Source organism: Schistocerca gregaria, chromosome 2 (assembly GCF_023897955.1).
Source record: "Schistocerca gregaria isolate iqSchGreg1 chromosome 2, iqSchGreg1.2, whole genome shotgun sequence".
In the NCBI taxonomy this organism is placed as follows: Eukaryota; Metazoa; Arthropoda; class Insecta; order Orthoptera; family Acrididae; genus Schistocerca; species Schistocerca gregaria.
Window position 1 is genome coordinate 340,840,059 of NC_064921.1, and position 27,633 is coordinate 340,867,691.

Sequence of the window (27,633 nt, forward strand, 5' to 3'; positions counted from 1 at the left end):
ATAATTTACACAGAAAGAGCTAGTCTTCGGATGAAGCGAAAAACTGCACACAATTTCACTTCATCAGTTAACATTCACACACACTTTGACAGCAGTAAACAACAGCATTCTTTGTAGAATTCTCATGGCAGTGACACAGGTGTTGAAGTGAGATGAAACTGGAATGAAGAACTACATCCACAACAAAATTATAAACAAACACCATTTATGTTATCAAATGAGCTAGCTCCACAAATAACAACAAAAGCAAAGAGAAATAAGTAAAATAAACGCAGAGGAATTACAAAGTACTGGGCATATTAATGTTGTCATGATGTATTATCAAGCATATTAATATTGTCATGATGTGTTATCAGTTATTATGTGATCAGTGTAACTTTACAACAAAAAAAATTAATTATTATATGTACCAGCTATTTAATAAGGTACTAACCGAAAGCAATGTGCACTAAATGTCAATAAAAAATAAAAATAAAATACTAAACACCACTAGTAAAGTATTATGAATGTTAAATTTCCTTAAGTTTGTGAATTGTGTTTATTTGAACATCAAGCATCGGAAAGCAGTGTCATAAAAAGAGTCCGCTCCAGATCTTCAGTGCATAGCGATTATGATGTGAATGAAACAATAAGAGACTGGAGAGCTGCTGAAATATGCAGGATGCCTACAGTCCTTACTGGACAAGTCAAGGTTACGATGAAGTGTGTTAAAAGCAGTCCTTTCAGTAATGCTATCAAGTATGTGCCACAATTTTCTATTTTGCTTCAAATCACTTAAAAGGGAAGATAACAGAGGACTTACTAAAAAGATGCCAAAAAAGGCTTCTGACACATTTCTGAAAATTCATTCATTCTATTAGGATATCATAAAATTAGTAATGTAGTAATGTTCAATGTTCTGATAGTATATTATTGTACACTTTCTTTAGCGTCTCTATAACATTACCTCCAAACGAACACAGGAATTTTAAACAAGTTATACTATACATTTGTAAACATATATAACATTAAAATAAAAGCTATAATATATTAATTTTTATTTGTGTAGCCATAATATTAATTTATACAGCTGTAGAAAACATACAGAATGTGAAACATTATCTTCTTCCCTTTGATTTCTTTTTTGCACCACCAGAAGACTGTGCCTGATTCGTATCAGCAGCAGACTGTTTCCCAGAGCGTGATTTCAATTTTGGAATCATCTGTCCCAAGTAAAGCATGATAGAGTCTCCTAAAAAAATAAATAAACTTGTATGAGTCTAGTTCTTCTGTGTGATAAGAACGTATAACAAAAGGTGAAAACTAATTTCAGACCATTCTTCTTAATAAACTAAAAATTATTCCACTATCTTAACAAGAGATCAGTGAAGTTATTTTGCCTATTCACACAAGAGAACTTGACAGGAAATGCTGGGGAGGTACAGAACATCTGTAAACTGAAAAGCAAGCAGTGCTTGTGGCGGGGGAATTTGTATTTCACAAAAGAACTTTACAATTGCCAATAATGATAACTAAAGACAATTTCCCCTCAAGCAGTGTTGAATAGTGGACAGAGAATTACATAGATTCTGTCCATGTGTGTTTCTTGCATTAGTACTGTCAGTAACACAATCTGTATTCCACGTAGTGTTAATGCATTTTATGGAAAATAAACACCCATGTGCACCTATGCACACTGCATTACCAGCAGTTTGTAAGGCGAGTCATGCTGGATCAGTATAACATTATGAAGCATCCTGTAGTTGCTCCTTGAGGTGTAGTGTGGTAGCAGGGGGGGGGGGGGGGGGGGGGGCAATTTGCTCACTCTTCTGCTTGCAGACCTAGGAAAGTGGGAAGTGCATGACCACAATTTGGCACTCTACATTCCCTCATGGTACTACCTTTCACCTCTTCCTCTCCAGCCTATTACACCCCTTTTTCATAGGAAATTTAATATAGTTTATGCTTCACTGAGAAACATTTTTGCTACAAATTGCAGTTTTCATTTTATTCATGAAAATGTAAAACGTGACATTTAAATGCCCCACTCCCACGCTCACACTCCCTCGCTCACACTCCTACTACCATACAAAAACTTGCTACTACACAATTTTTTTCCTCCTAATTTTGCTTCATTGACTGGACTAATATCTGCCTCACTGTCAGTATCACTCTTCCCAAGGTGGTATTCTCCTGCTCACAGAAGTTACACAATTTCATCATACATTCCTATCCCACTTCTGTTTCTAATATCCTACCTCATGGATCATGTCCCTACGAAAACAGTCCCATATAGCTGCCCACCACACATGCTAAAGTCCTGTGATTGACATCTTCTGTCCCAACAGAAGAAGGGCTGTCTATGAAATCATACACATCATTCACCCACATTTAATGAGTGGACACTTTTTGATTACGGTCAGCTGGTAACTGGATCATACAATTTGCTCAGCACACTGTTCAACATAATGGTTACAATATAAATAATCTAGTGGATAAATCTTCACAGTTGGTGCAGGGACTGACAGCTGATGAAGTATACTAAGAAATGTAATGGATGCACATAAACAGGAAAAGGGATCCATTCTTCTTTGATTATAATGTTCACGATACACTGCTGCCTTGACGGCAAATGTGAAATACAAGTACCTAGGAGTAACTGTCCAGAGTGACTTCTTAGAAGTAGTTTAAAAGCGAATGCTAGGCTGAGATTAAATGGACAAATCATAAGGAAGCATAATTTATCAACAAAAGAAGTGGCTTACAAAACACACCATTGACTAATTATTGCGAATTGTTCATGGAAAGCCTTAGCAGAGCAATGTGTTTCATCACAGGATCGTTTTGTAAGTACGAGTGCATTATGGAGATGCTCAATAATCTCGGTGACAGACACTAAAACAAATGTGTTGTGCATCATGGAAACATTTACTGTTGAAATTCTAATCATGTACTTTCCATGAAGAGTGAGGCAACATATTATTTCTATCCACATATGTCTAACGGAACAATGATGATGAGAAAATCAGATAAATTTGAACTCGTGCAGAGGCTTATCGACAGTCATTCTTCCCGTGGTGCACCACTTACAAATGGAAGAGGATAGGAAGGAAATGATAGTAGTACGAGATGTATCCTCTGCCACACACTGGAAGATGGCTTGTGGAGTATACATACAGATGTGGTTGTCTTAAAATTTTCATTCCCACTTCAGGACATTAATGCCTACCACAGCACTTGATATTCTTTTGTGCTGACTGTGAAAACCTTGGTGCTTGCAGGCAATTACAATACTTTTGCTCCACAAAACGATGGGCATCTGCAAAACTGACCTAACATTGTGAAACTTCACAGTCAGATAGCAAGTGGTGTTAACTCTTTAACACCATCACTTCCTATGTATCTCTCCACTTCATACTGCACCAACTTTCTTGCACATTAGATAACAATCCACATCTCCTCATCCCAGCTCATTATCACTTTTTGCGGATTGTGACAATGTGACATCTAAAATTTTCATGTTTGTTCTCTAGTGACAGTGATCACTGTCTGTTTATAGGTTATGGTTTGGCCAAAGGGTGGAATAAAATCTAACAATTGCACACTTTTTTAAATAACATCCTCTGTTTTTTCTCACAATCAGAATTTCTGTGTTGTTAAGTGATTCACACTTGTCACTGAGTTCAAAAGATATGAGGAATAATGAATGTGTGATGCTATTGTAGCCTATTATAATTAAAGATTTTGAATTTCTTAGGAAATAAGCCCAACTACATTTTAAGTTCCCTAGATCAACTTGTTTACTTTTGGCTATGGCTAATTAATTTTGATAAAAACAATCCTTCTGATGCTTGACTTCATCACTATACTTGGGAAATTACTAGTTCTGGTGTCTTCAGTTCCAATAATTGTCCAGTGATACCATCAATCAGCTACATGGATTTTCACAGATGTCAAGAAATCAATTAATCATCACTAATTTTGTCAAAAATTGCCAAGATAAGCTTTTCATGAACACTCGACTCATTCTGACACTACTTTTATCATTCACCTGACATATTCTTGATTTCTGTTAGTTCTATAAAAAAATGTTTCTCACTACCTGCCAAACCTAATGCTGTGTGATTTACAGGCAATACTCTAAATCTGGAGGACAGTATGTGTATTAGTTAATGGATCTCTAATACTTCACATTTCAGTGAGAGGTCTACTTTCAGAGCAAAGGGTTGTAGGCTGGCAATTTTAATTATTTATTTGTATCAACAAATATTATAAACTGATTTATTAATCATAATATAGTATTTACAATATAAGAAAAAGGATTGATTGCTTTTCACTGCAAAGATAACATGTTGAAGTTGTGGACAAGTACAATGAAAAGACTAACACATTTAGCTTTCAACCAAAGCCTTCTTCAGAAAAGGAAACACACACACACACACACACACACACACACACACACACACACACACACACACACACACTCATTTACGTGAGCAAGCACATCTACGTGGAACTAAAGCAGCACCCTGGAGGGGATGGGGAAGGTAAAGGGATAGCAGAGTACCGACGGGGTGAGAGAAGAGTGCTCTTGGCTGAGAGTGCAGGCACTAGATGTAGACATGACAAGACTACAGGTGCAGCATCCGGAGATTGTGGAGCGGGGAGTCAGGGAGAGGGGGAGAAGGAGGGGGTGCAGCAAAAACGGAAAGGATATACTAACATAGAGGAAGAAAGTATCAGTCTTCATACAGCCTTCTAACCTAACCTACTGTTATATATGTTTTGTGACATCACATCCTTTAGACTGCTGCGGAGAGTGCCACCTTTAAATACATTCTGTGTAGATCCCAAAGGTCACTTGAGAGTGTGTTTTGATTCGGTAGGTCACATAGATTTCCACTGCTTTTACTTTTGTGAACACCAACCAAATTTAGGTTGGCAACAATATGTAAACATGCTGGATGACAGTCATATAAGAAATGTTTTATTTATCAGAAGTTACCTTACACATAGTGTTAGAGCCTGTCAGCACTAGTGAACTTCACGGCCAGAGACCTGGAATCAACTGCAGCTATCAGTGTCATCATATTTCACTGATAAGTTGAATTTGCAGAGTACTAGTGCTATATTGAGCAGGGGATACAATTTTTTAATTGATCTCAAGCCTAGGGAATACCATAAAGTCTTGTTTGTGACATGACTTCTATTTCTTATGACTTCCTTTTGTAGAAGTTTGTTCTAATTACTGTGGAACTTTGTCTGTAAAAATAGTCACTCCCCTTGGAATTAGAAATAACACAACTGTTCTAGCATTTCTTATATTCACATAACGCTTTCTCATTAATTATCACTCTTTTGATGTATTGTATGTAATTTCTCTCTTATGTTCTCAATATATCAAAAACTTTTGGTTGTAATCTTCCCTAGCCAACTGCTATCAGTACCCACTGATCTTCACACTCTGCAACCGTGTTCCTGTTCTATTTATTGTTAATAAAGAACTTCTTTTACTTCATTTTTGTATTGATTCCATCTACTCTTATTTATTCACCATTACACTACGCTTTTCTCTCAACTCAACAACTAATTGTTTTCAGAATCCAAAATACCAACACTGGTTTTTCACTTTTCATTTACCTGTGGAAAAAATTCTCTTGTTGCTCGAGTCTTATTAACAAATATATCGAAAGACATTCTTTACTTACTTTGTAGTAGGTCAAAATTCAATTTCACTTTTTTCACTTGTTAAAAAATACACTGACTTAGCGATGAAAAATGTAACACACCTTTTGGTAGTTGTTTCACAAAGTACAACAAATATTGCAAGAGAAGAAAAACATCTCAAAAAAACAATAAATGAAGCCAATAATAATGTCAGGAAAAATTCTTGGACATATTAAAAACAATCATTTTATGACAACAGTAACTGTAACAAACAAAGGAAAAGTCTGTATGCACTGCCCCCCCCCCCCCCCCCCCCACACACACACACACACACACACACACACACAGAGAGAGAGAGAGAGAGAGAGAGAGAGAGAGAGAGAGAGAGAGAGAGAGAGATATTTGCAAGAAGAAGTGAAGAAGTCAAAAGGTGAAATATGAGAGTGTGCTGAAAAATAATGCCTCTCATTCCAATCCCAACACCAGTCGTACATCAGTACACATGCGAAAGCACATGCTACCTATTATGTTTGAAAATGCTGCACATAAAAAGGGATTGTTCCAGGGCTCATACCTTAGGTTCTGTTGTGACATAAAGGTGGGGGGATCAAGTGTTTTAGTCAGCCCTTAGGCTAGGGACTATTTGGGTACTCAACAGAAGAATCATCCTAGTGTCACTATCCAACAGTACTAGACCAAAGTATGTAGATTACACACTTCCTCCTGCTTAGGCAAATGTAGCAAATCAGTTGATTCTTTTTGCATTTGATGTGGTCTAAGGTGGGGCATAAGGGGCTTATGGAAGCCCCATTAGTTCATGGGCAGATCCTTAGAAAATCCCAAAAAAGATTCTTTTTTTACCATTTTTTGTACCAAAACTGAGCCGTGCATTCCAAGACACCCATGCACAGCAAATCGCTGAAACTTTTATGATATATTTCTAAGATCCCGAACTTGAACAACCTTGAAAATTTTCTTGATATCTTTATCTGTTTCCAGTATAGAGAGGTTCAAAGGTATTAGCTAATGGGCAGTTCCTGAGAGACAGACCCCCCCCCCCCCCCCCCCAAAAAGTTTTTTAACCAATTTTTCATACCAAAACCATGGCCCAGATTCCAGGAAGGCTATACACAGTAAATGACTGAAATTTTTACAACATATTGCAAAGGTCCCAATCCAGAACAACCTCAAAAATTTTACTGATGTTGTTATCAATTTCTTACAAACAAAGTTTAAAAGTTACCTTACATGTACGTGTAAAATATGCACAAATTCAAGTGTGCAGCATAATCTAAAGAATAAATAACCACAGCAAATCGCTCAAATTTTAACATTATACTGTCTATTGCTATGCATGTATCTAGAAGTGTCATCTTCCCATTTTCAAAACTCTTTACTTGTTATTGAGAAACACCCCAAAAATATGTTTTTTTGGGTACCAAAACCGAGCCATGGATTCCAAGATGGCTATGCACAGTAAATGGTTGTAAATTTTACGATATATTCCTAAGGCCTCGATCTTGGTTTTCTTGATATTTTTATCCTTGTTTGAGATACAGAGGTTCAAAGTTACCCTACTTGTACACACAAAATTTGGTATGAACCAAAAATATAGTTTATAAAGTGACACAGCACAGAGAAATATGCCGTAAAATGTTTCCATTATCATCCAGAGGGTTTACTGAACTCAGTGTTGCAGTACTGAATAATATGCAAGATTTTTGTACACATAAAATCTGGTCTGAGTAGTTTTGCATTATTTCAAGATCGCATAAGTAAACTTTCAAAACTTTATTGATTTGTAAAGTTCTTTTCAAATGAGTGACATGCCCTGCTGTGGCAGGAAAAAGAAGGGAACCAGCAGAAAAATTCTCATATTGAAGCACCAAAAAGGCGAATGTGTTCCTATTTTAAACACTCTGACTGAAAAGTGCAGTACCAGCTGCTCATTCTACTTTCTTCAGCACTTATTTTTTAAAAATTTTAGCATGTAAACATATTCACAATTTTTTATGCTCAGAAAGGAGGAGACAGTAGCAGTGGCAAAGAGATGTAGAACTGGATGACAGTAGGCACTATTTGTGATATAAAAAAGCAAAGAAGACAATTGCAGTGTGAGAGGAAGAGAGGGCAGTGACAATGGAACATAGCTTACAGTGACTGAACAGTGCTAGGGAAACCATGATGGAGACAGTGCCAATGGGAGAGGGATAAGGATAAGGAGAAGGAGAAGGAGAAGAAGGAGAAGGAGAAAGTGGAGGTGGGCGAGAGCCACTGACAATGACGGACAGACCCTATAACAATGAAGAAAAGAGAGATAGTAACAGCAGCAGTAGGAAGGAATGAATGAATGAATGAAATAGCAATAAGAGGGAGCAAGAGGAGACAGTGACAGTAAGAGGAGACAGCAGTAGTAGGGCAGAAAAAAGAAGATTGTGGGTGTGAGACATTAGACGGTGACAGAGATATACAAAGAGATAATGACAATGAGTTGGGCTGAATGAGTGAGTGAGAATGGGCATGTGAGAGTGGATGGATTCGAGTGACTTAGAACAATAAACTAATGGCTGTGAGCAAGTTACATTAGGGGAGCTTGTGGGAGTGAGAGGTGACTTGCAAGTTAAAAAGAGTACAAATATGTTTGGATGCCGAAATCTTGTGGAAAATTTTTAAAGGTGCTGAGGAAGGTTGAGGGTCAAGTAAGGCAGTTGGTACCCCTCTTTTCAGTCAGAGTCTTTAAAACTGGAGCATATTTGCCCTTTTTGTGCTCTGATATGAGGATTTTTCTACTGGTCATATATATATTGTATTTTACTCAGTCGAATTTCCTGTTTCGCTGATGCAAGTTACATTCCTCTGGCACTAGAACATTCTGAATTGTAGCGTGTAACATGATTGTGTGCAATGTAACTATGTTGGTGTGTGAAGAAAGTATGCAGTAATCAAGCCTCTAACTTTCCACAAATGGAGTATTCTTCCCTCAGCACAACAATTCCAAACCATGCATGAGGGCTGTGACATCTGTAAGAATCAAATACCTAGGGTTTACTGTCATCAATCATCCTCCCCACAGTCTCAACTGGCCCCAACCAATTTTCAGTTGTTTCCAAAACTTTAAGAGTGTCTTTGTGGACTTCACATTCATAGTGAGGGGGTGATGGTGTCAATAAACTGGTGTCTTGTTAGGAGAAATGTGTATGTCACCAGGGTGATTATGTTGGGAAATAAATATGCAGACATGAAGAATAAATATATAGAATGTCAATAAAGTTTGTTTTATTTAAAAAGCTTTATAGGTTTTCACACAAAAAATTTGGAGGCATTAATTTTCAGTCACAATGACTGCTCTGTCTTTTTACCAGCACAACTTTAAGAATAACAACAAATACTTTCCTGCTTAATGGCTGCCATGTATAGCAAAAGACTGTTACTGGAGGCTTCCAGCACAGTTAACTACTAGCCAATAGGTCCTTGAGTTGAGATTTCATCTGAAGTTATTATGTTCACATATTATTTTTTAAATGTTGTAGTAACTTTTGACACATGTTAAAAATACTGCCAGAAGAAAGTAGAGACGACTTGCAGACAAGAATTCATCTTCCGTTATTTTGTTTGACCAACAGTGTAGTATACAATTAAAGGCAAAGTCGTTTGCTTAGAGGAAAAGCTTCAGTGGCCGGAACAGTCAGCCACACACAGATGATCGAGAAGGCATATCAGAAATTAACATAAAAGTATGTCACATTCATTCAGATTTATTCACCAAGTAGTTCTACTCAGTCAAACCTGGAGGAAGTACAAATTCATTTGCTACTAAAACTTTTTGTGCATCTTGTGACCAACATGCTTCATTTAGACCAAACTTCTGTATGGTATCTTTATAATATGATCATTTTGCATATGAATTATTTAGTTTTATGTTTTTTCTCCTAAGGAGACACCGTCCTTAACATAGCACTATCCATGTGGGTGAGGAGGTTTGCGTGCCTTGGATCTGGAGGGCTATGCCAGTGGTAGCTTAGCTACCAGAAGGGTAACCCAAGCCTATGCTAAGCCTATCCTTTTTCCTTATCATTCTCAATCAAAATTGTAGCGGGAAAAGGGCAACAGCTTGGGGGGTGGAAGAAGATGGCCAGTCATTTCAAAAGAAGATCTGGCCAATCCCAATGGTCATCAAGGTGAGGAAACCTTCTCACAACAAAGTGGCATCTGTACTCCAGTGGAGCAGCCACAAAAGGTGTCTGACCCCAGTGGGGCAGCCTAATTACATCCTCTGGGGCTAACTACCTCAGTTGTAACCACACTGTTGCAAATGCAGTAGCCAAAGGTGAAAATTCGGCTTGTGAAGCAGTCTGAAGCATGTGATAATTACAATTATACCCCAGGGGGCTAAGCCCTTATTGACTGAGGTCAAAGCAAGCAGGCTATCAGATTCTGGGGAGCCTGCATTATGTGCGAAACGAAACTGTGAACCTACCAGTACCTCAAAATCCAATCTAAATTACGGACACAAAATCAGACCAAAACAGACTTTTAAAATGGGAACCATAAACATACAGACAATGATGAAGGTGGGCAAGCTAAAGCAAGTTCTTGACAGTATGAGAGAACTTGGGACTGGCATACTGGCACTAAAGGAAACAAGATTGATGGATGAAAGCACAATGAAAGTAGAGGGATATATAATACTAAAAGGGAAACCCGGTGTTTGGGTGCCAAAGCAACCTTTTATGTTTGCCACAGCCTTTGTAGTAGATCGTAGATACCTGGATAGTATCAATGTGTAGAATGGCACAAATGAGATACTGTCATATCTGACAACGAAAATAGGAAACAAAATCTGTACAATAGCTTGCACATGCACATGCACCAACAAATGCTAAGAACAAAAAAGATGAAGCAGGAATTGAACATTTTTGGTCCACTTTGGATAAGGCAGTGACAGATGTAGACAAAAGAGGTGTCTATTTTCCTAGGCAAAACTACGTTTCTAGCATTTGTAGACTTATAGAAAGCTTTCGACAATGTTGACTGGAATACTCTCTTTCAAATTCTGGTGGTAGCAGGGGTAAAATACAGGGAGCGAAAGGCTATTTACAATTTGTACAGAAACCAGATGGCAGTTATAAGAGTCGAGGGGCATGAAAGGGAAGCAGTGGTGCGGAAGGGAGTAAGACAGGGTTGTAGCCTCTCCCCGATGTTATTCAATCTGTATATTGAGCAAGCAGTGAAGGAAACAAAAGAAAAATTCGGAGTAGGTATTAAAATCCATGGAGAAGAAATAAACACTCTGAGGTTCGCCGATGACATTGTAATTCTGTCAGAGACAGCAAAGGACTTAGAAGAGCAGTTGAATGGAACGGACAGTGTCTTGAGAGGAGTATATAAGATGAACATCAACAAAAGCAAAACGAGGATAATGGAATGTAGTAGAATTAAGTCGGGTGATGCTGAGAGAATTAGATTAGGAAATGAGACACTTAAAGTAGTAAAGGAGTTTTGCTATTTGGGGAGCAAAATAACTGATGATGGTCGAAGTAGGGAGGATATAAAATGTAGACTGGCAATGGCACGAAAAGCGTTTCTGAAGAAGAGAAGTTTGTTAACATCGAGTATAGATTTAAGTGTCAGGAAGTCATTTCTGAAAGTATTTGTATGGAGTGTAGCCATGTATGGAAGTGAAACATGGACAATAAATAGTTTGGACAAGAAGAGAATAGAAGCTTTCGAAATGTGATGCTACAGAAGAATGCTGAAGATTAGATGGGTAGATCACATAACTAATGAGGAGGTATTGAATAGGATTGGGGAGAAGAGGAGTTTGTGGCACAACTTGACCAGAAGAAGGGATCGGTTGGTAGGACATGTTCTGAGGCATCAAGGAATCGCCAATTTAGTATTGGAGGGCAGCGTGGAGGGTAAAAATCGTAGAGGGAGACCAAGAGATGAATACACTTAGCCGATTCAGAAGGATGTAGGTTGCATTAGGTACTGGGAGATGAAGAAGCTTGCACAGGATAGAGTAGCATGGAGAGTTGCATCAAACCAGTCTCAGGACGAAGACCACAACAACAACATTTTGCTAGGAGATTTTAATGCGCAAATAGGCATGGAAAGGAAGTTTAGAGGTCCTGTGGAAGGTTATCCACCCCACAAGTGAACAAACAAGAATTGTGAGTGATTAGTGGACCTTTGTAGGAGACACGAGATGAGAATAATGACCACACATTACAAAACTAAGGCAAGCAAGAAAACAATGTCGGCCAACCCTGAAAACAGTTTTGGGGAAAAACAGCTAGACCTTGTAGCAATCCGTAACAAGGATCACAGAGAGATTATCAATACGAATGTGAGGAAAAATAGCAGGATGGAATCAGATTACTACCTTGTCGAAATAAAATGCAGATGGATACCCAACAGAGCAAGGAAACGTAGGACCATAAACACTCACAGCATCGACCTACATCTTCTGAAAAAGAACAGAGCAGAGTTTGCAAAGAGAATGATAGTTCAGAGTGATTGGAAGAGAGTGGGATATATATGATGGAAGAAGAGGCAGTGCACCTGGCTGCTAACAACAAGGAAAGGAAGCACGAGTGGTGGATGGCTGAATGTGAGAATGCATCAAGACCAGGAGGAAAGTATGGATGAAATGGCAATCATGTAAAAATCAAGAAGACTAGTCAAACTTCCAGAATGCAACAAAAATAGCTGGAGAAATAATCAGAAATGCTGAGAGAAGTAGATGGAATGAGAAATTTGAAGAAGCACACAAAGCCTTCAAGAAACACAAATCACAAATCTTTGGCAGAGAAATGAAGAGCAGAATTAAAGGCTTCGAGGCAAAAGAACCCTCCGTAATAGGACAAGGAGGGACAATAAAAATTGGCAAGAAAGAGGTGTGTGAAGAAGTGGCTAGGTATTTTAGGGATTTGCTGAATGCAGAAGCACTGACAGTAAAGTGGACACTCTTACACTCCAGGGATGGAGGTCAGGATAGTCTGGACAATGCACCCACCAGGGTAGAAGTAGCAGAGACAATTAAAAACTTCAAAAACAACAAGGAATCAGGCAATGATGGTATCTGTGCTGAAAAGATCAAGTGGGTGGGTCTGAAGTAGAAAGAAGTATGTACTGTATAATAATGGATATCTGAAAAATAAGAAAATATCCATAGACTGCAAAGAAGCTGTTATAATACCACTACACAAGAACGGAGACAAGAAAGTAATGGATAGCTACAGGGGCATCTTACTCTTGAACATAGGGTACAAGGTTTTGTCGAGAATCTTGCTAAACAGAGTTGAAGAACAACTGGGGCCGACAACAAGAGCTGTGTGGCTTTAAAAAGGGAGGAACTGTACAGAGCAGATATTTGGAACAAAAGGGATAATAGAACACAGGCACAGGAAAGGAAAAAAGATAATAGTGACATTTGTGGACTTCCAAAAGGCCTACAATTCAGCTGACAGAAGTACTCTGCTTGATGTGTTAGAAGATAGAGGACTGGATGCTACAACACATGCAATAATAAAGGAAACATTAAGTGACACTACTGCCAGGGTCAGACATCGCAGTACACTGTCAGACAGCTTCGAAATAAAAACAGGAGTCCGGCATGTTGACCTGTGGCCAATTTTATTTAACCTAGTTTTGGACAAAGTAGTGAGATAGTGGAGACAACTACACAGTAACATGAAGATCAAAGGTGTGCAAACAGGGTACAAGGTCAAACATAATGCCTGGCAATCACAGATGACGTGGCACTCTTAAATGAGACAGAAGAAGAGGGACAGACAGCACTAAAAATCTAGCCGAAACAGCAGAAAAGGTCGGACGGAAGATTGCTTATAAGAAGACCAACACATTGAACACTCAGTCTGACTGGAAGATTGATGGCCAAGTGGTTGAGAAAGTCAACAGCTTTTGTTATTTGGAGGAGAAGATAACTGGTGGCATACGGAGCAACAGTAGCACAGTAGACAGGGCACAGCTTTAGCAGAAGCTTCAGCATGCGGTGAAAACAACATATGGCAAGAAAAATATCACAGAATGCCAAATTGTGACACTACAAAGCAATTGTGAGACATGCTGCTCTATATGCATAAGAAATGATCACACTCGGCAAGAGTGTTAGTATACAGTTAGAGGAGAAGGAGCGGAAAATTTTGAGACACATATGGGGCACCAAAAAATATGGGGGTATCTGGATACACAGAACATGACAGGAACTGTATGAAAATATTGAACCCATACCGAGCAAGACACGGAAGAGGAGGTTACGATTTGTTGGGTACATCATGAGGATGGATGAGGAGAGATTGATTAATAAGAAGATATGGAATGCAACATGTCATAGAGGAAACAACTGGGTGAAGGAAGTAAGAGATGACTGAAAAGCTGTAGGAATAAAAGAAAGGAGTCTGCAGGCAATAGTACACGACAGGGAGAAGTGTAAAGGGTTAGCGGATGGTCACAGGTGGCCGGACACCAAAATCAAAGTTGTCTGAAGAAAAGAAGAAAGAAACAGAAGAAGTGAGGGTTTGAAGAGGTATTGGGAAGAAAGAAGATGTACAAAACTAGCCACGTGTGATCCTGAAGGGTCCTAAAGAATCAGAAGGAGAAGAGAAGTTTTATGTTTTTTCAACTTCTTGCTTGTGAGCTTCAATAAAGTAATGATAACGGCAAAGACTGGTTAATATGATAAGTGGCGAATAATTTTTTGATTCCTTCCAGCACTAACTATGTCATTACAAAGTGAAAAGTCACCCTGTATAATAATAGACATAGTTGGCTGCTCATTTAGGAGACTGGCACTATTAATTATGCTGTGATAGGCATATTGAATCAGAATAAGTGCTAGAACAACTCTGCTGAAATTGTACTTTACTTTTGTTTCCAGTCTATCTGGTTTAATGCAAATTTCATATGACTCCAGTCATTGTGGTTCACATATTATAAACTACATTTCTCAATGATTTTTCATCAATATTTTACTTTACTTGTTGGTAAGTCTGGATTAAATGGTGTCCCATCATCATTTTTAAGCTGCACTCTAATTCGGCCTCTGTACAGCATCTCTTTGCTTCGTTCTCGACAGTAGTATTTATTTTCCACTCCAATTTTTAAGCCCGCTGAAGAAAGTACATCTCGGATTTCTTGATGGGTTGGATTTTCAACAGCCTAGAACAAAAATTAAAGCACATAAGCAACCCTTTGTATTTATATTATTTTCTGTCATGGCTATTCTACTCTGCACTTGGTTAATTGCTATTTACAAAAGATCTTGGTATGAATTAATGACTGAAAGATACACTACTAGAAACTACTCAAACTAATCACACAAATAAAAAGAAAGACATAGACATATCGTCATATAAAACACCTTCAATCCATGTGCATAGTGTACGTGGACAGTTAGAACACACATACTTTAATAGCTGAATGACATGTTTAAGGCTGACAATACTCTAGGCAAAGTCGGAAGGGAAACCTCTGCATTAACCAATGTTCAGATAAATGATTTTTGTTGTGATTTGTATCTGTTACATGAGTGTAGCGGATGGTACATTTCTCTTTCTTTTATTCCCCCCCCCCTTTTTTTTTCACTGCAAAAATTGCATTATGGAGATCCTTCAGTCCTGTTCAGAAGAAGTGAGTCGGAAATTTGCCATAGATTTAAGCCCAAGTGCACAACAGTTGATATGAACCACTTGTTTCTATCTAATTAGTAAACTAGGAACATAATGCTATTACAGGTTGCAACCTGCCGTAATGCAATCCTTTTGAGACCTTGGTCCAATCCTTTTCATTGATTAAGCTCAAACTGGTAACAAGTCTATAAGCAGAATTTTACCTTTTTTTTTCTCATTTCACCAAGCTCTCATTTGTGTCTTTATGAAAAATTCCACTGCACCCTTGAATCCACAACAAATTATTAGTACACCTGCTGGTTTATTTGTAGTGATTTCTTTAATAAAGTATATAATTATTTATGTCACACTTTTGTTACTGTTTAATTTTCTGAGGCTCTTCACTGCACCTAGGAAGTTGCTTAGTTGTATGCAAGTTCTACGGCTTCCACGTACACTTGATAATTTTCTGTAGTATTGTGCATCCTACAGAGTTGTCACTGCCTGTCTTTGCTCGATCTGTATAAATCTTTGGTGAATTCAGAAAGGTGAAACTGAGCAAAATGTTGATTTCAGTCTTCAAGTTTGGACAAATCTTTACATAGTAGGATGTTGCTGAAGGTTAGTACATTTTCATTTCAGTAGCTGAATGGTCCTAGAGATTCTGATATGGTTTCATATTTTATTTTCATGCCAAGTTCAACACTCAATGAATTTCATTATCAGTGGCTCTCTTCCATTTCTAGTGAAGTAGGTACAATTTTTGGTGTTTGCCCAATACTTCACTAATCTGTTAATTAAAAGGTGTCCTATCTGTGAGATCCATTTTAATGTGAATTTATTCACAAATTTCCTCAATGAAGACAGCATTCATAGGTGTAAATAGCATGACTCCAGTGCATATTTCAATACAGCAACAGTGAAGTCTGTTCAGTTCAGACGTCAAATTTCTTGCCCCATCATGGTAAAATACACAGCAATAACCCAACACTGATCTCATGGGTCTTATAAAAGCTGAGCAGAGTTTTTAGGTGAGTTCTGCATCATATATTGACCACACATTTCAGTGCATTCCTCTTTGTTTCTATCTCAGAAGAAACCAGTAAACACCACCCGTTGACTCCATAAATAATTGAACTCCCACATATAAAACAGTTTCAAATGTCTGAGTGCAAATGAGTTAACATGTTAAATTTGATGGTAAGTATGAGAAAATTTTGAAAAGGTTTAAAATTACAATTTAATGTTTGTTGAAAGCCACTAAGTCCTCTCATTATTAAATACTGAACGAGACTAGTCCAGACAATGTGTGTTCCATTTTAATGAAAGCTGGTTTTTCACACATCTCAATCTTTATGACATCATATCTCCTGAACTGTGTCACACAATGACATCATTTTGGATACATTCAGTGATATATGCAGTTATGGTCTGCAAAATGTGCTGCAAATGGAGTCAGTAGTAAAGAAGTTATAAATTTAAACATAATGTGTGATGTCAAAATTTTACTACATCAACATTGAAATTGCAGTAAGCAATAAACTTGTTTCCTTTCATTAATTTGTGGTGGGTGTCATCGAGCAAAAATAAAAAGTTTGAAATGATGTTCTTCACATAAAAATAACTATCGATAATTTTTTCATTGTTTTCTACAGGCTAATCCCTTTTTGGCCAAATTCGAAGATTTGATGTGGCATGATTAATAATTTCTTTAGCTGTTTCAGTGGAATAAGGTGTTGAGTACAGTGAAGATCAGTGATCTACAGGGTAGTTAGTCTCAGGGAGAAACGTTTTTCAAGGTATTGGGTGTACACTATATACAGTTGGCTATCCAAGGACTGATCGTGATTTCCATTGTACTTAACATAGATTCTTCTTTCTGAAAGCAAAGATTTGAGTTCGCAGATAAGTTTATGCTCTCTTCTGCATATTAAAGTATTGAATCAATGAAGATAGCTCTCAAAATATTACTACAGATTCCTTGTAAATGTAAACATCTAAGGGTTGTCCTGAAAGTTTTTTTTTACTTACTTATTTTACAGTTTGGATTCAATAATCTTGTAGTTCTGTCTAAAGAAAAATTCACTGGAGAAAACTACAAAAGTACAAGTGAACAGAAAGGTTGCCCAGTACTTACTTTCAGAAGGTGAAATTCTATTACCTTCAACAGCCACACTTTAAAAGTATGAAAAGTTATTCTAGCTTTCATATGTAACTGAAAACTAGGTTAGAGTTTTGTATTTAATGTGTGGCTGGCAGCATTACTGGAGTTTCACCACTCAAAAGTAACTATTGGCAATCATTCCGTTTCTGTGTAGCTGTACAATCTTACAATTTCTATCTCTCCACTTGATTTCTCTAAATCAACAGATATTATCTTAAAAGGCAAAACGTGTAATGTGAGAGAAGAGAAACACACTAATACAGCAACATAACTCCAATTACTTTTCATTGTGAGCACATTCTATCTGTAAAAGAAAGGATAAAATGGGAACGATAGAGGAGTAACTCCCATTTTAAAAAATCTTGGCCCAACTGGTAGTTCTAAGTGTCTCTTGTTCAAGTTACAGCGAAGACAGTAAGGATGTGAGAGGTGAATGGGTATAGCAGCCCACAGATGTACCTTATGAAACATAAGTAACACCACTCCTCATTGCTAGGATTGTACGGAGGAATGCAGCATTTCCTCCTGTTGGTGGGCATGAAGGAGATTGCTACAGCATGGAGGAAGACAGGTTGTGCTAGTGTGACATCAGCCCACACCTCTGTATGTACTCCCAAGGATGAGGAGTTCAGCATGTGACATCATCATCCTCTGTACTGCTACTAGTGTAGGGGAAGTGGTGTGTGGGATGCAGCAATTTAGGAAAGACAGGAAACAGATCTGGTATTAACAACACAATGTAATACCATTTTTGCTACTAGTACAGAACAATTACATGGACATTTGCTGTTTCATTTTTCTTTAACTAGTTTACCAGTGTTTGCGATATTTGTAATTGAAGCCTGCATGTTAGGTTGTGATCTGACAAGGTGTTTCGGGATTTGTACTTTGAAAATTTAATAAAAGGAAAGAATTGTTTGCTCACATAAGTCGAACCAAACATACATAATATCCATGCACAAGGTGCATACAACCTCATAAATCTGGTTTGGGTATCATTTTTGTAGAAATCAGTCACATCTTCTTTGTGATTATATTTGTCCTTCAACAAACTGCCATACTGTAAATTTAACAGTTTCCTTTGGTACCTGGTAGGAACATTGTTGGCCACTGAATATGGGTTCACAGAGAGCTGAAACGCAATAGGCAACATTTCTACGCCTTGAAACCCAGACTCAAACTGATTACAAAGATTTTGTAGCATTTCTACTTTCTTCAGACAGACTAATATCTGCAGTAAGCATGTGTGATGGCTTTGGAAAATGCACAGCATTTTCAGCCAGCATTTGATTTGTCCACAGATCCAGTGCTGTTTTGGAGCCTTTGATCCTATAGTAAATATCTGTTATGATGATGCCCTTGCCTTGGGGTGAGGTGTTTAAATCATTCAACTGATGTGTTAAATCAGCATGGCTATTTAAGTCACAAGTCCAGGTTTATTCCTTGCAACTTAGGAACAGGGTGATTTTGATTATACATAAGCAATGCTATTTTGACTTCTAACTCAAAGAATCGATCTAACACATTACAAGTACTCCACTAGTGCACATTACAGTGACACAGGAGATCACCATACTGACTACCACTATCTTCAAGAAAAGTTTTAAATTGCTTATTTCTCAGGCTGCTTGACTGGATGAAATTTGTACCATTGTATCCATAAACTGGTACCGAGCACTGCGTGTTTTAAATCCACACCAGATGACATGGAACTCAATGACCACTAGAGGTCTCTGCAGCAGTAACACCGTAGGCTGTGGCTGCGCACACCCCAGGGCCCGAGTCTACTGTAAGGGCGCCACTATGGAGCATGTGATGCCAGCGGCCAATAGCGACATACCCCTGTTGTGTATTTAGGTGGCTGCCTCTCACTCAGCGAGGCAGTCTGGTATTTGCATTGAGTCGGTTGATATCTCACTTACAGACATCGTGTTTCCATTGTGTGTGCTTACTTCCAGTTTATGAGTGGACATTGTTTTGATTTCGTGAGGTTCTCTCTTGTGACCCCTTTGCTTAATACTCTGTGGTTCATCTTGGTGTCTTGCTCGGTTTTCTGTCATAGTGCTTGTCCTTCCATTCCCGTTCGTCCGTCTGGTTTGTTCGCGGGTCACTTCCATTCGGTCCCGCTGCGTTTTTGTTAGCGGCAACCCCACAACCATTCCTGTCGCGGTTACAACACGTAACACTTTTAACTTTAATGTACTTTGCACAAAGATTCTTTTTATGTAGAATGGAGTGGATTCCAAGGAGATCATGTGTTGCGCCAAAAACAAGGTTTTATAAGTTCTTTCATCTGTGTTATAAATCCAACATTGACTCCCAGCAATGATGGTGTCCCATCTGTTGCAACAGAAACAAGCATATTCGAACTCATGTCAGTGTTTTCAACAGCTCTTTCAACACCCTTGAAAATGTCCAACACCATGATGGTTCCCTTAAGGGGAACTAAACCCAACAATTCCTCTGTGACATTCAACTTGTCATCAACACACCTACTAAAAATAGCTAACTGTGTTGTATCTGATATGACACCATTCTAACTGACAGCTAAGGAATAATTCACAAACCTACATGCCAGAACACCCATTTCCTGAAGATGTCACATAATAAACTAAGGAGACACACCTACTCTTTCAAAATCTTCTACCAAATATGGTCACATTTCTTCAGTGGTCATCACAGTTACTTCTTTAACAGAGTCTCCTTCCATAAATGGGCTCACTTTTTGGGCTATATGAAGAACTATTCTGTAACTCAAATGGACAGACACTTTGCTACTTTTTAAGTCCTCCACATTAGCATGTTCCTTTAATTCCAATAGCACTGCAACATATTCTTCTCCTTGATATTTCTCATATTCATTGGCATAGCACACAGAATAATGCATTGTAAATTACATTTTGTAACATGTTACATGCTAAACACTTCACAACTTCAGTGTATCACATATATCAAAAAGAATGTTCCTATTTTTTGTGCTCACCACGTTACTGTCATCGAGATCACTACAACTGACTGAATCCTCCAGTTCAGTTACTCACAATGCCATTTCTCTAGGCAACATTGCAGTGCACAGATCTCGCCTGATGTCAAACAAACTGACAGGCTTGCTCTTTGTTCTGACATATCATACCAGCTAAAGTTGTCCTCTGATACAGCAACTGTAATGCTGCCTTTGGGTGTAATAGGAACTACTTTACTGGCTACAGTAGTGTTATGTGGAAGACACCAAGTAACTACCACATTATCTTTCCTCAGTATACGCAGTTCTCTGCTAAAAATAACAATGTGTAAAATAAAATATGTCAGAGATAAAATAATACCACATTCACATTTTTATGTGGGTGTCTACTTGGGAGAAGCTGTTGAGGGGGGTGGGGGGTGGGTGGAAGGCTTTCTAATTAGGTTGAGCATGTTGATATCACAGGCAGTGTGAAAAACAAGAAATATGAACAGTATAAACTGGTGGGATGCAAACTGATCTTTTAGGAATCAGTGGAATGCAATGGCCAAGAGATGGAGATTTTTGGAGTGGGGATTATAGGATTATTTCATACTGAATCAGATAGTGGTGAAGCAGAAGTGGGAACAATAATGAGTATGGAGACAGACAACAGAATATAGTGCTATGTACAGAAAAAAGAAAAAGCTTACCACAAAATTGAATGGATAATCATACAGGTATACACAACACAGACAGATGCAGGAGACAGGGAAACTGAATCAGTTTATGAGAACATTAACAAGATCATAAAATATAAGGCACAGTCAAATGAAAATGAGACAGAAAAAAAAAGGTAAGTGAATTGAAACTTCCTGGCAGATTAAGTGAATTGTTTATTTTTTCAAAACTAATACCATGGCTGTAAACACATTTATCCCACTTTGAGACAAGATGTTCAATGCCTTTATGGAAAAACGTTTGCGGTTGTCTACTGAACCATGATCGTACCCATGTGGTCACCTCTTTGAAGCAAATTGACTACCACAGAAGTCTTTCTTCAGGGCTCCAAAAATATGGAGATAACATGGGGAGAGAGCAGGACTATATGGAGGATGTGTACGGGCTTACAAGACAATCTTCTGCAGTGTAGTCAAAACAACCTTGGTAACATACGAGCCCACCTGTTATCAGGGTTGTTTCTAGTACACTGCGGAAGTCTTGTTGAAAATCCCTTAACACATCCTCCATACAGGCCCAATCTCTCGGTCTGTGTCTATGTTAATTTGCTTCAAAGGAAGAGGTGCACACCTAATTACAATTATGGTTCTGTAGACCATGGCAAACACCTTTTTGAAGGCATTGACTGGCTTGTATCACAGTGGAATAAAGTAATTTGGCAGATATAGCGATTACTTTTGAAATAAAAAAAAAGATTACTTACTTTTTTCCATCTGTCTTGTTTTCATTTGACTGTCTCTTAAATATCATAAGGGGGATGACAATATAATCATAGTAGAAGATTGGAACACAGTCATCAGTGAAAGTAGGACACAGAAAATGGTGGGAGGGATCATTCCTGGTGAAATGACAAAGGAGAAAAATTAATAGAGCCGTGTGCTGGTCACAAGTTTTTGAGAACCCTTGAGAAGGGAGTACATACATGAAAGATGCCAGCAATGCCTCTGCAACGTGCATGGCGTCATCGCTGGCGGCGCAGTGTACCTGTGTATCGCAGCTTGAAGGCTATTGATATTGACCTTGCTGGTCAATTTAATAAACAGCAGTTGATTGGAGGTCCGAATGTATTTCGTGGACTCCATCTGAACTTCACCTGTGATGTACAAGCAGTGTTTGGAGGTAGTACTTGGCTCACACTTGCTGTTGTGTGGGTCAATCAAGCAGATTATGGTGACCTTGAAGCTTTTCCAGATGCTAATATTCTGACTTGGAAGACATGGAGTATTTCGGAGACTACAGGACTGTTGGCTAAACAGCCTTATGGTACTCTAGTTCCGAGCATGCCATTTGTTGTGAGTACTAGAAAGAAGAAGAAGTTAAATGCTGATGAGTACCTCTTTATATGGGCAAAAGTCGGTAATGGCAATTGTAAAATAAAGATCAACGGCGATTGTATGATTTATTATAGGCAATAAAGATCCTTATCTCCTTTCCTTATTTCCTTTCTGGCGAGGCTGCCGCGGGCAACACGGCCCCTAGTATTACTAGGCCCGCATTGCAGAAAAATTCACTTCCGGTTGCGCAATCGCGCTGATAAGGCTGCTCGCTCGCTGCGCGGCGTCCGGAAGTTGTTCGATAAGACGTGCTGGCTTACACTGCGCCGGAGCACGGAGCGTTATTCGCTCTGCGAAAGAGAGGTCGATGGCTGAGGATGACCCAGTAGCAGCATAGAAATGAGTGGGAGCCTGTGCCGAGGATGTACAGCTTGTGAAACATCACGAAACTCTCCAAAACCCAACCCAGATGGCAAGTAGGTGTCCAGCCCCACAATACATGATGGGCACCGAAGTCGCCCAGTAGGAAAAATGGTCAGAGAGAGCTGCTCTACAATGGTGAGTGAGAGCCTTAGTGTCTATCACATCTTGTGGAGGTAAGAACAGTGATCCTCTAACACACAAATTTCAATTGTAACTGTTTGCAGGTCGGTAGCCATGGGGAGAGCAGAGGAGTGGTATATGTTACTGACAAACACAGTTACCCCTCCCTTGGCCTCTTTGCTAGTCAGGTCATCCTTGTGATGGAGGGGATAACCCCATAGTACAGGGGTATCAGACGCTCTAATATGCCTTTCCTGTAAACACAAACACAGGGGGTGTTCTGTGCGAGGAGTTTCTGTTCCTCCACATGTGTACTGAACCCATTCATGATCCAGTGTTGTACTATGAATACAAATCGTGAAAGATGTCAGAGAGAGAGAGAGAGAGAGAGAGAGAGAGAGAGAGAGAGAGAGAGAGAGAGAGAGAGAGAGAGAGAGAGAGACATTGACACTGTCCGGCAGCTTACTTTTCATCTCCATCAGCAGTTGATTCTTTGCCTTTGACTTTGATTTTACTGTCTGGGGAGGCCTCAGAGCCACAGCTGAAGGAGTGACAGTGGCAATGGCAGTGCAGGACAGTGAAACAGACTGAAACTTTGGAGAAGCAGGGAGCTCTGCAACACTGTGAACTACAGCCTTTTCTGATGTTCTGGTGGGAGGTACAGGCTTCGAAAGAACTGCAATAGCACGAGTGCATTGACAAATACAGATACTAGTGCTGACATTAGCAACCTCCATTTGTGGGGAAGCAGTGGTTTTCTGACCTGGCTCTTGAGGAACCTTAGCAAAGGAGGTAGCAAACATGGCAGGGCTGCATGGCTTTATAGATGTTTTGGAGCCTCAGCACATGGAATAAGTTTTATTCTTTTAATCCTGTGTATCTTCCTTTCTTCAAGGAAGACACTGCACCCCCTAATCCAGACAGGGTGATCCTCAGAACAATTCACATACTTTCGAGGAGATGAACAACAGACTCCTTCATGGATGGCCTTGCCACATTTGCCACAAGTGGCTCCACCCTTACATTCTAAGATAGTGCACCCAAAGTGCTGGCATTTAAAAAGTGCACTGGGTTGAGGACATATGGGTTGCACGCTGCAAATGTAAGTGAAGGAAACATGCCTTAACATGCTCTAGGAGTTTTGTGCTACTGAAAGTAAGGATGAATGAGTCTGATTTGACCAGATCGCCATCACCCTTTTCATTATATTACGCATATCCACAAAGTGTTCAAGGGCCCAATCAGCTTTCAGTTCCTCTATAAGAATATCTACAAGATATCTGCACAATACAATATTTTTGCTATAATTCGAGATGATGTGAGTCCTCTTTAAGTAGTGTGTTCATTGAGACATCAAGCTTTTTGGTTTGTTGCTCACTGGGAATTAGAAGTTTCCACTAACAGTGCCCCACTGCACAGGTGCTTGATAGAGTTTAAAGTGTCACAGATTCCCTCTAAATCCTTTGGGTTATAGAAAGGCAAAACTTCCTCAAAACTGCCCTCTTTATGTTTGTCTATTAAAAACACAGTCCGGCCAGAAGCATGCATTGTGTTACTATAAATGGCAGCAGTCTGAACAATTCTTGAATCAGGTGGACTGGCTATAAAAGCCCTCTTGTCGGGCTGGATGTTGATACCTGTCAGCAGCCCAGCCATTCCACTGAGAAGAGAGGAGGAGGAAATTGAGGGTTCCATCTTGGTCCCATGAGCAGCTAACAAAATAAAGGTCCATTCAGACAGAAGTCCATTTGCCTGAATAAGCCTTATACAATTGAGCCTTATACAACAGAGGTTGCCCGCTAATGATTGTTACACTTCCAACACACATACTCCTCATCAACAAACAGCAAACCTTGAAATTGAGAGGTTTTTTATATAGAAGGTTTTATCATCCTCGTGAACAGGGTGGTCAAGCCAAGATGCCTGTTCTCTGTTGTACACAAAGTTCCACTGCCGCAGTCACTCAAGCATGACTAAAGCTTACTGTGACAGAGAACTGGCGGCACTTATCATTCCTCATCTCAGGAATCCAGGGTTGCCAAGCCCATACCAAGCAAACAACTGTGGAGGACAACAGCTACTGCCTGCAAAGTGTTAGTGAATGTGGACACATGAGCTGTGGCGCATGTTACTAATGAATAACATTACAGCACACTTCGCCTTTTTGCCAACAAGGTTATCTTTTTTGTTGAAAGATGATGCTTCCATCACAGATGCACCAGTAGTTTTCAAGTGTGTGTCTTGCAGATGCAGGAGCAGATGCTTTTTCTCCACTAAGAGTTCAAGTTCAACTGTCCAAGTTCTGACTCTGTTTAAATTCCACTGAATTATGAGAGTCAGCAATCAGTGACGGTTTCTTTTCCCCCTTTCTGTCTAGGGTGGTGATGTACAATAGATTATAGGGAAGGTTACTTGATTTTGTTTGGCTTTGGTCAACTTTTGGCTGAAGCATTCTTTTTACTCTGAGGTGACAGTGTTTGTATGGACAAGGATGGATTTTTTACCTTTTGGAGACTGAATATTTTTGTTTGGAAGATCTGTTGGCATTGAAGCACTTCAAGGCTCAGAGAAAATTTTCCCTTCATCAGTGCAAGTTAGTTTATTTTGATGTTAGTGTTTAGCTGACATTTTTGAAAGGTGAAATTTTATTTGTTAAAAGCTATTGCAAAGGATGGGGCAAATGCTGATGGCACTTTTTTTACCTCACATATAGGACTCTCCTAGTCACCTTCAGTTCATCTATGCACAGACTGCAGGTCAATGGACGATTATAACAGAAACACCAAGATTCAGCACAAGTAAGAAACGGAAACTCAGTATTTTCTTCTGAAAATTTAGTTTGATGGCACCCTACAGTTTTGCACTTGGTCCTGCATTCAACTTAGTTTTTATATTAACTTTGATATAGTTTGGAAAAAATAACTCTTCCACACATATTTGATTAAAATGAATATTCTATGTCAGTCACATAGTTATGTCCCCCCCCCCCCCCCCCCAATACCTGAGCATCTTGCCCAACACTGTACCTTGCAACAAATATTTTATTTCATTATTCAGTATTTCGTCCCATTAGGCATTATCAAGTTTTATTTCATTATTCAGTATTTCGTCCCACTGGGCATTATCAAGCTACATCACATTAAAAATTGTCATACAAAAGTTCTTACAGAAGGTAAATACTTGTGGATTAAAGAAGACCACTCACCAAAAAGTATAAGTGTTGAGTTGTTGATAGCCATACACAAAAGAAATAAAACTTGTTACACACAAATGCCTGCCTATATCCCTAGACAGTGCTGACTGGACTAAAGCTGTATTTCAACAGGTGGACTGGTTGTGATGGGGATAGTGGAGGTGGGGGTTAGAGGGAGAGGGAGAGAGGGAGAGAGAGAGGGAGAGAGAGGGGGAGAAGGAGAGAGGGAGAGAGAGAGAGGGAGAGAGAGGGGGAGAAGGAGAGAGGGAGAGAGGGAGAGAGAGGGGGGGAGAGAGAGGGGGAGAGAGAGAGTGGGAGCAGGGGAGGAGAGAGGGGGGAGAGGGAGGGGGGAGAGGGAGGGAGGGAGAGGGAGGGAGGGAGAGGGAGAGAGGGGGAGGAGAGAGGGGGAGGAGAGGGTGGGAGGGAGAGGGTGGGAGGGAGAGGGTGGGAGGGGAGAGGGTGGGAGGGAGTGAGAGGGAGTGGGAGAGGGAGTGGGAGAGGGAGTGGGAGAGGGAGTGGGAGAGGGAGTGGGAGAGGGAGGGGGAGAGGGAGGGGGAGAGGGAGGGGGAGAGGGAGGGGGAGAGGGAGGGGGAGAGGGAGGGGGAGAGTGAGGGAGGGAGGGGGAGAGGGAGGGAGGGAGGGGGAGAGTGAGGGAGAGAGGGGGAGAGGGAGGGAGGTGGAGAGGGAGGGAGGGAGGGGAGAGGGAGGGAGGGAAGGGGAGAGGGGGGAGGGAGGGAGGGAGAGGGAGGGAAGGGGAGAGGGAGGGGGGAGAGGGAGGGGGAGAGGGAGGGGGAGAGGGAGGGGGAGAGGGAGGCGGGAGAGGGAGGCGGGAGAGGGAGGCGGGAGAGGGAGAGGGAGGGGGAGAGAGAGGGGGAGAGGGAGGGGGAGTGAGAGGGGGAGAGAGGGGGGAGAGGCGGGGAGAGAAGAGGGGGGAGAGGGGGGAGAGAGGGGGGATAGAGGGGGGGAGAGAGGGGAGAGGGGGGAGAGAGAGTGGGGAGAGAGAGTGGGGGAGAGAGAGTGGGGAAGAGAGAGGGGAGAGAGTGGGGAAGAGAGAGGGGAGAGAGAGTGGGGAGAGAGAGTGGGGAAGAAGAGAGGGGGAGAGAGTGGGAAGAGAGAGGGGAAGAGAGAGGGGAAGAGAGAGGGGGAGAGAGAGGGGGAGAGAGGGGGGGAGAGAGAGGGAGAGAGGGGAGAGAGAGGGAGAGAGGAGGAGAGGGGGGAGAGAGGGGAGAGAGAGGGAGAGAGGGGGAGAGGGGGGAGAGAGGGGGGAGAGAGGGGGGAGAGAGGGGGGGAGAGAGGGGGGAGAGAGGGGGGGAGAGAGGGGGGAGAGAGGGGGGAGAGAGAGGGGGAGAGAGAGGGGGGAGAGGGAGGGGGGAGAGAGGAGAGAGAGATGGGGAGAGAGAGGGGGAGAGAGAGGGGGAGAGGGAGGGGGAGAGGGAGGGGGAGAGAGAGGTGTAGAGGGAGGGGGATGAGAGGGGGAGAGGGGGGAGAGGGGGGAGAGG

General features: G+C 40.4%; 1 protein-coding gene across 1 annotated transcript; it reads right to left on the bottom strand.

Annotated features, from left to right (window-relative positions):
• Positions 1-1,097: 1,097 nt before the first annotated feature.
• LOC126335774 (signal recognition particle 19 kDa protein) lies at positions 1,098-27,633 on the bottom strand (the record flags this gene model as incomplete). Its single annotated transcript, XM_049999235.1, has 4 exons — positions 1,098-1,231; positions 14,649-14,829; positions 27,134-27,202; positions 27,577-27,633. Coding segments are annotated over 4 exons (441 nt in total), but the record flags the coding sequence as incomplete, so codon positions are not given.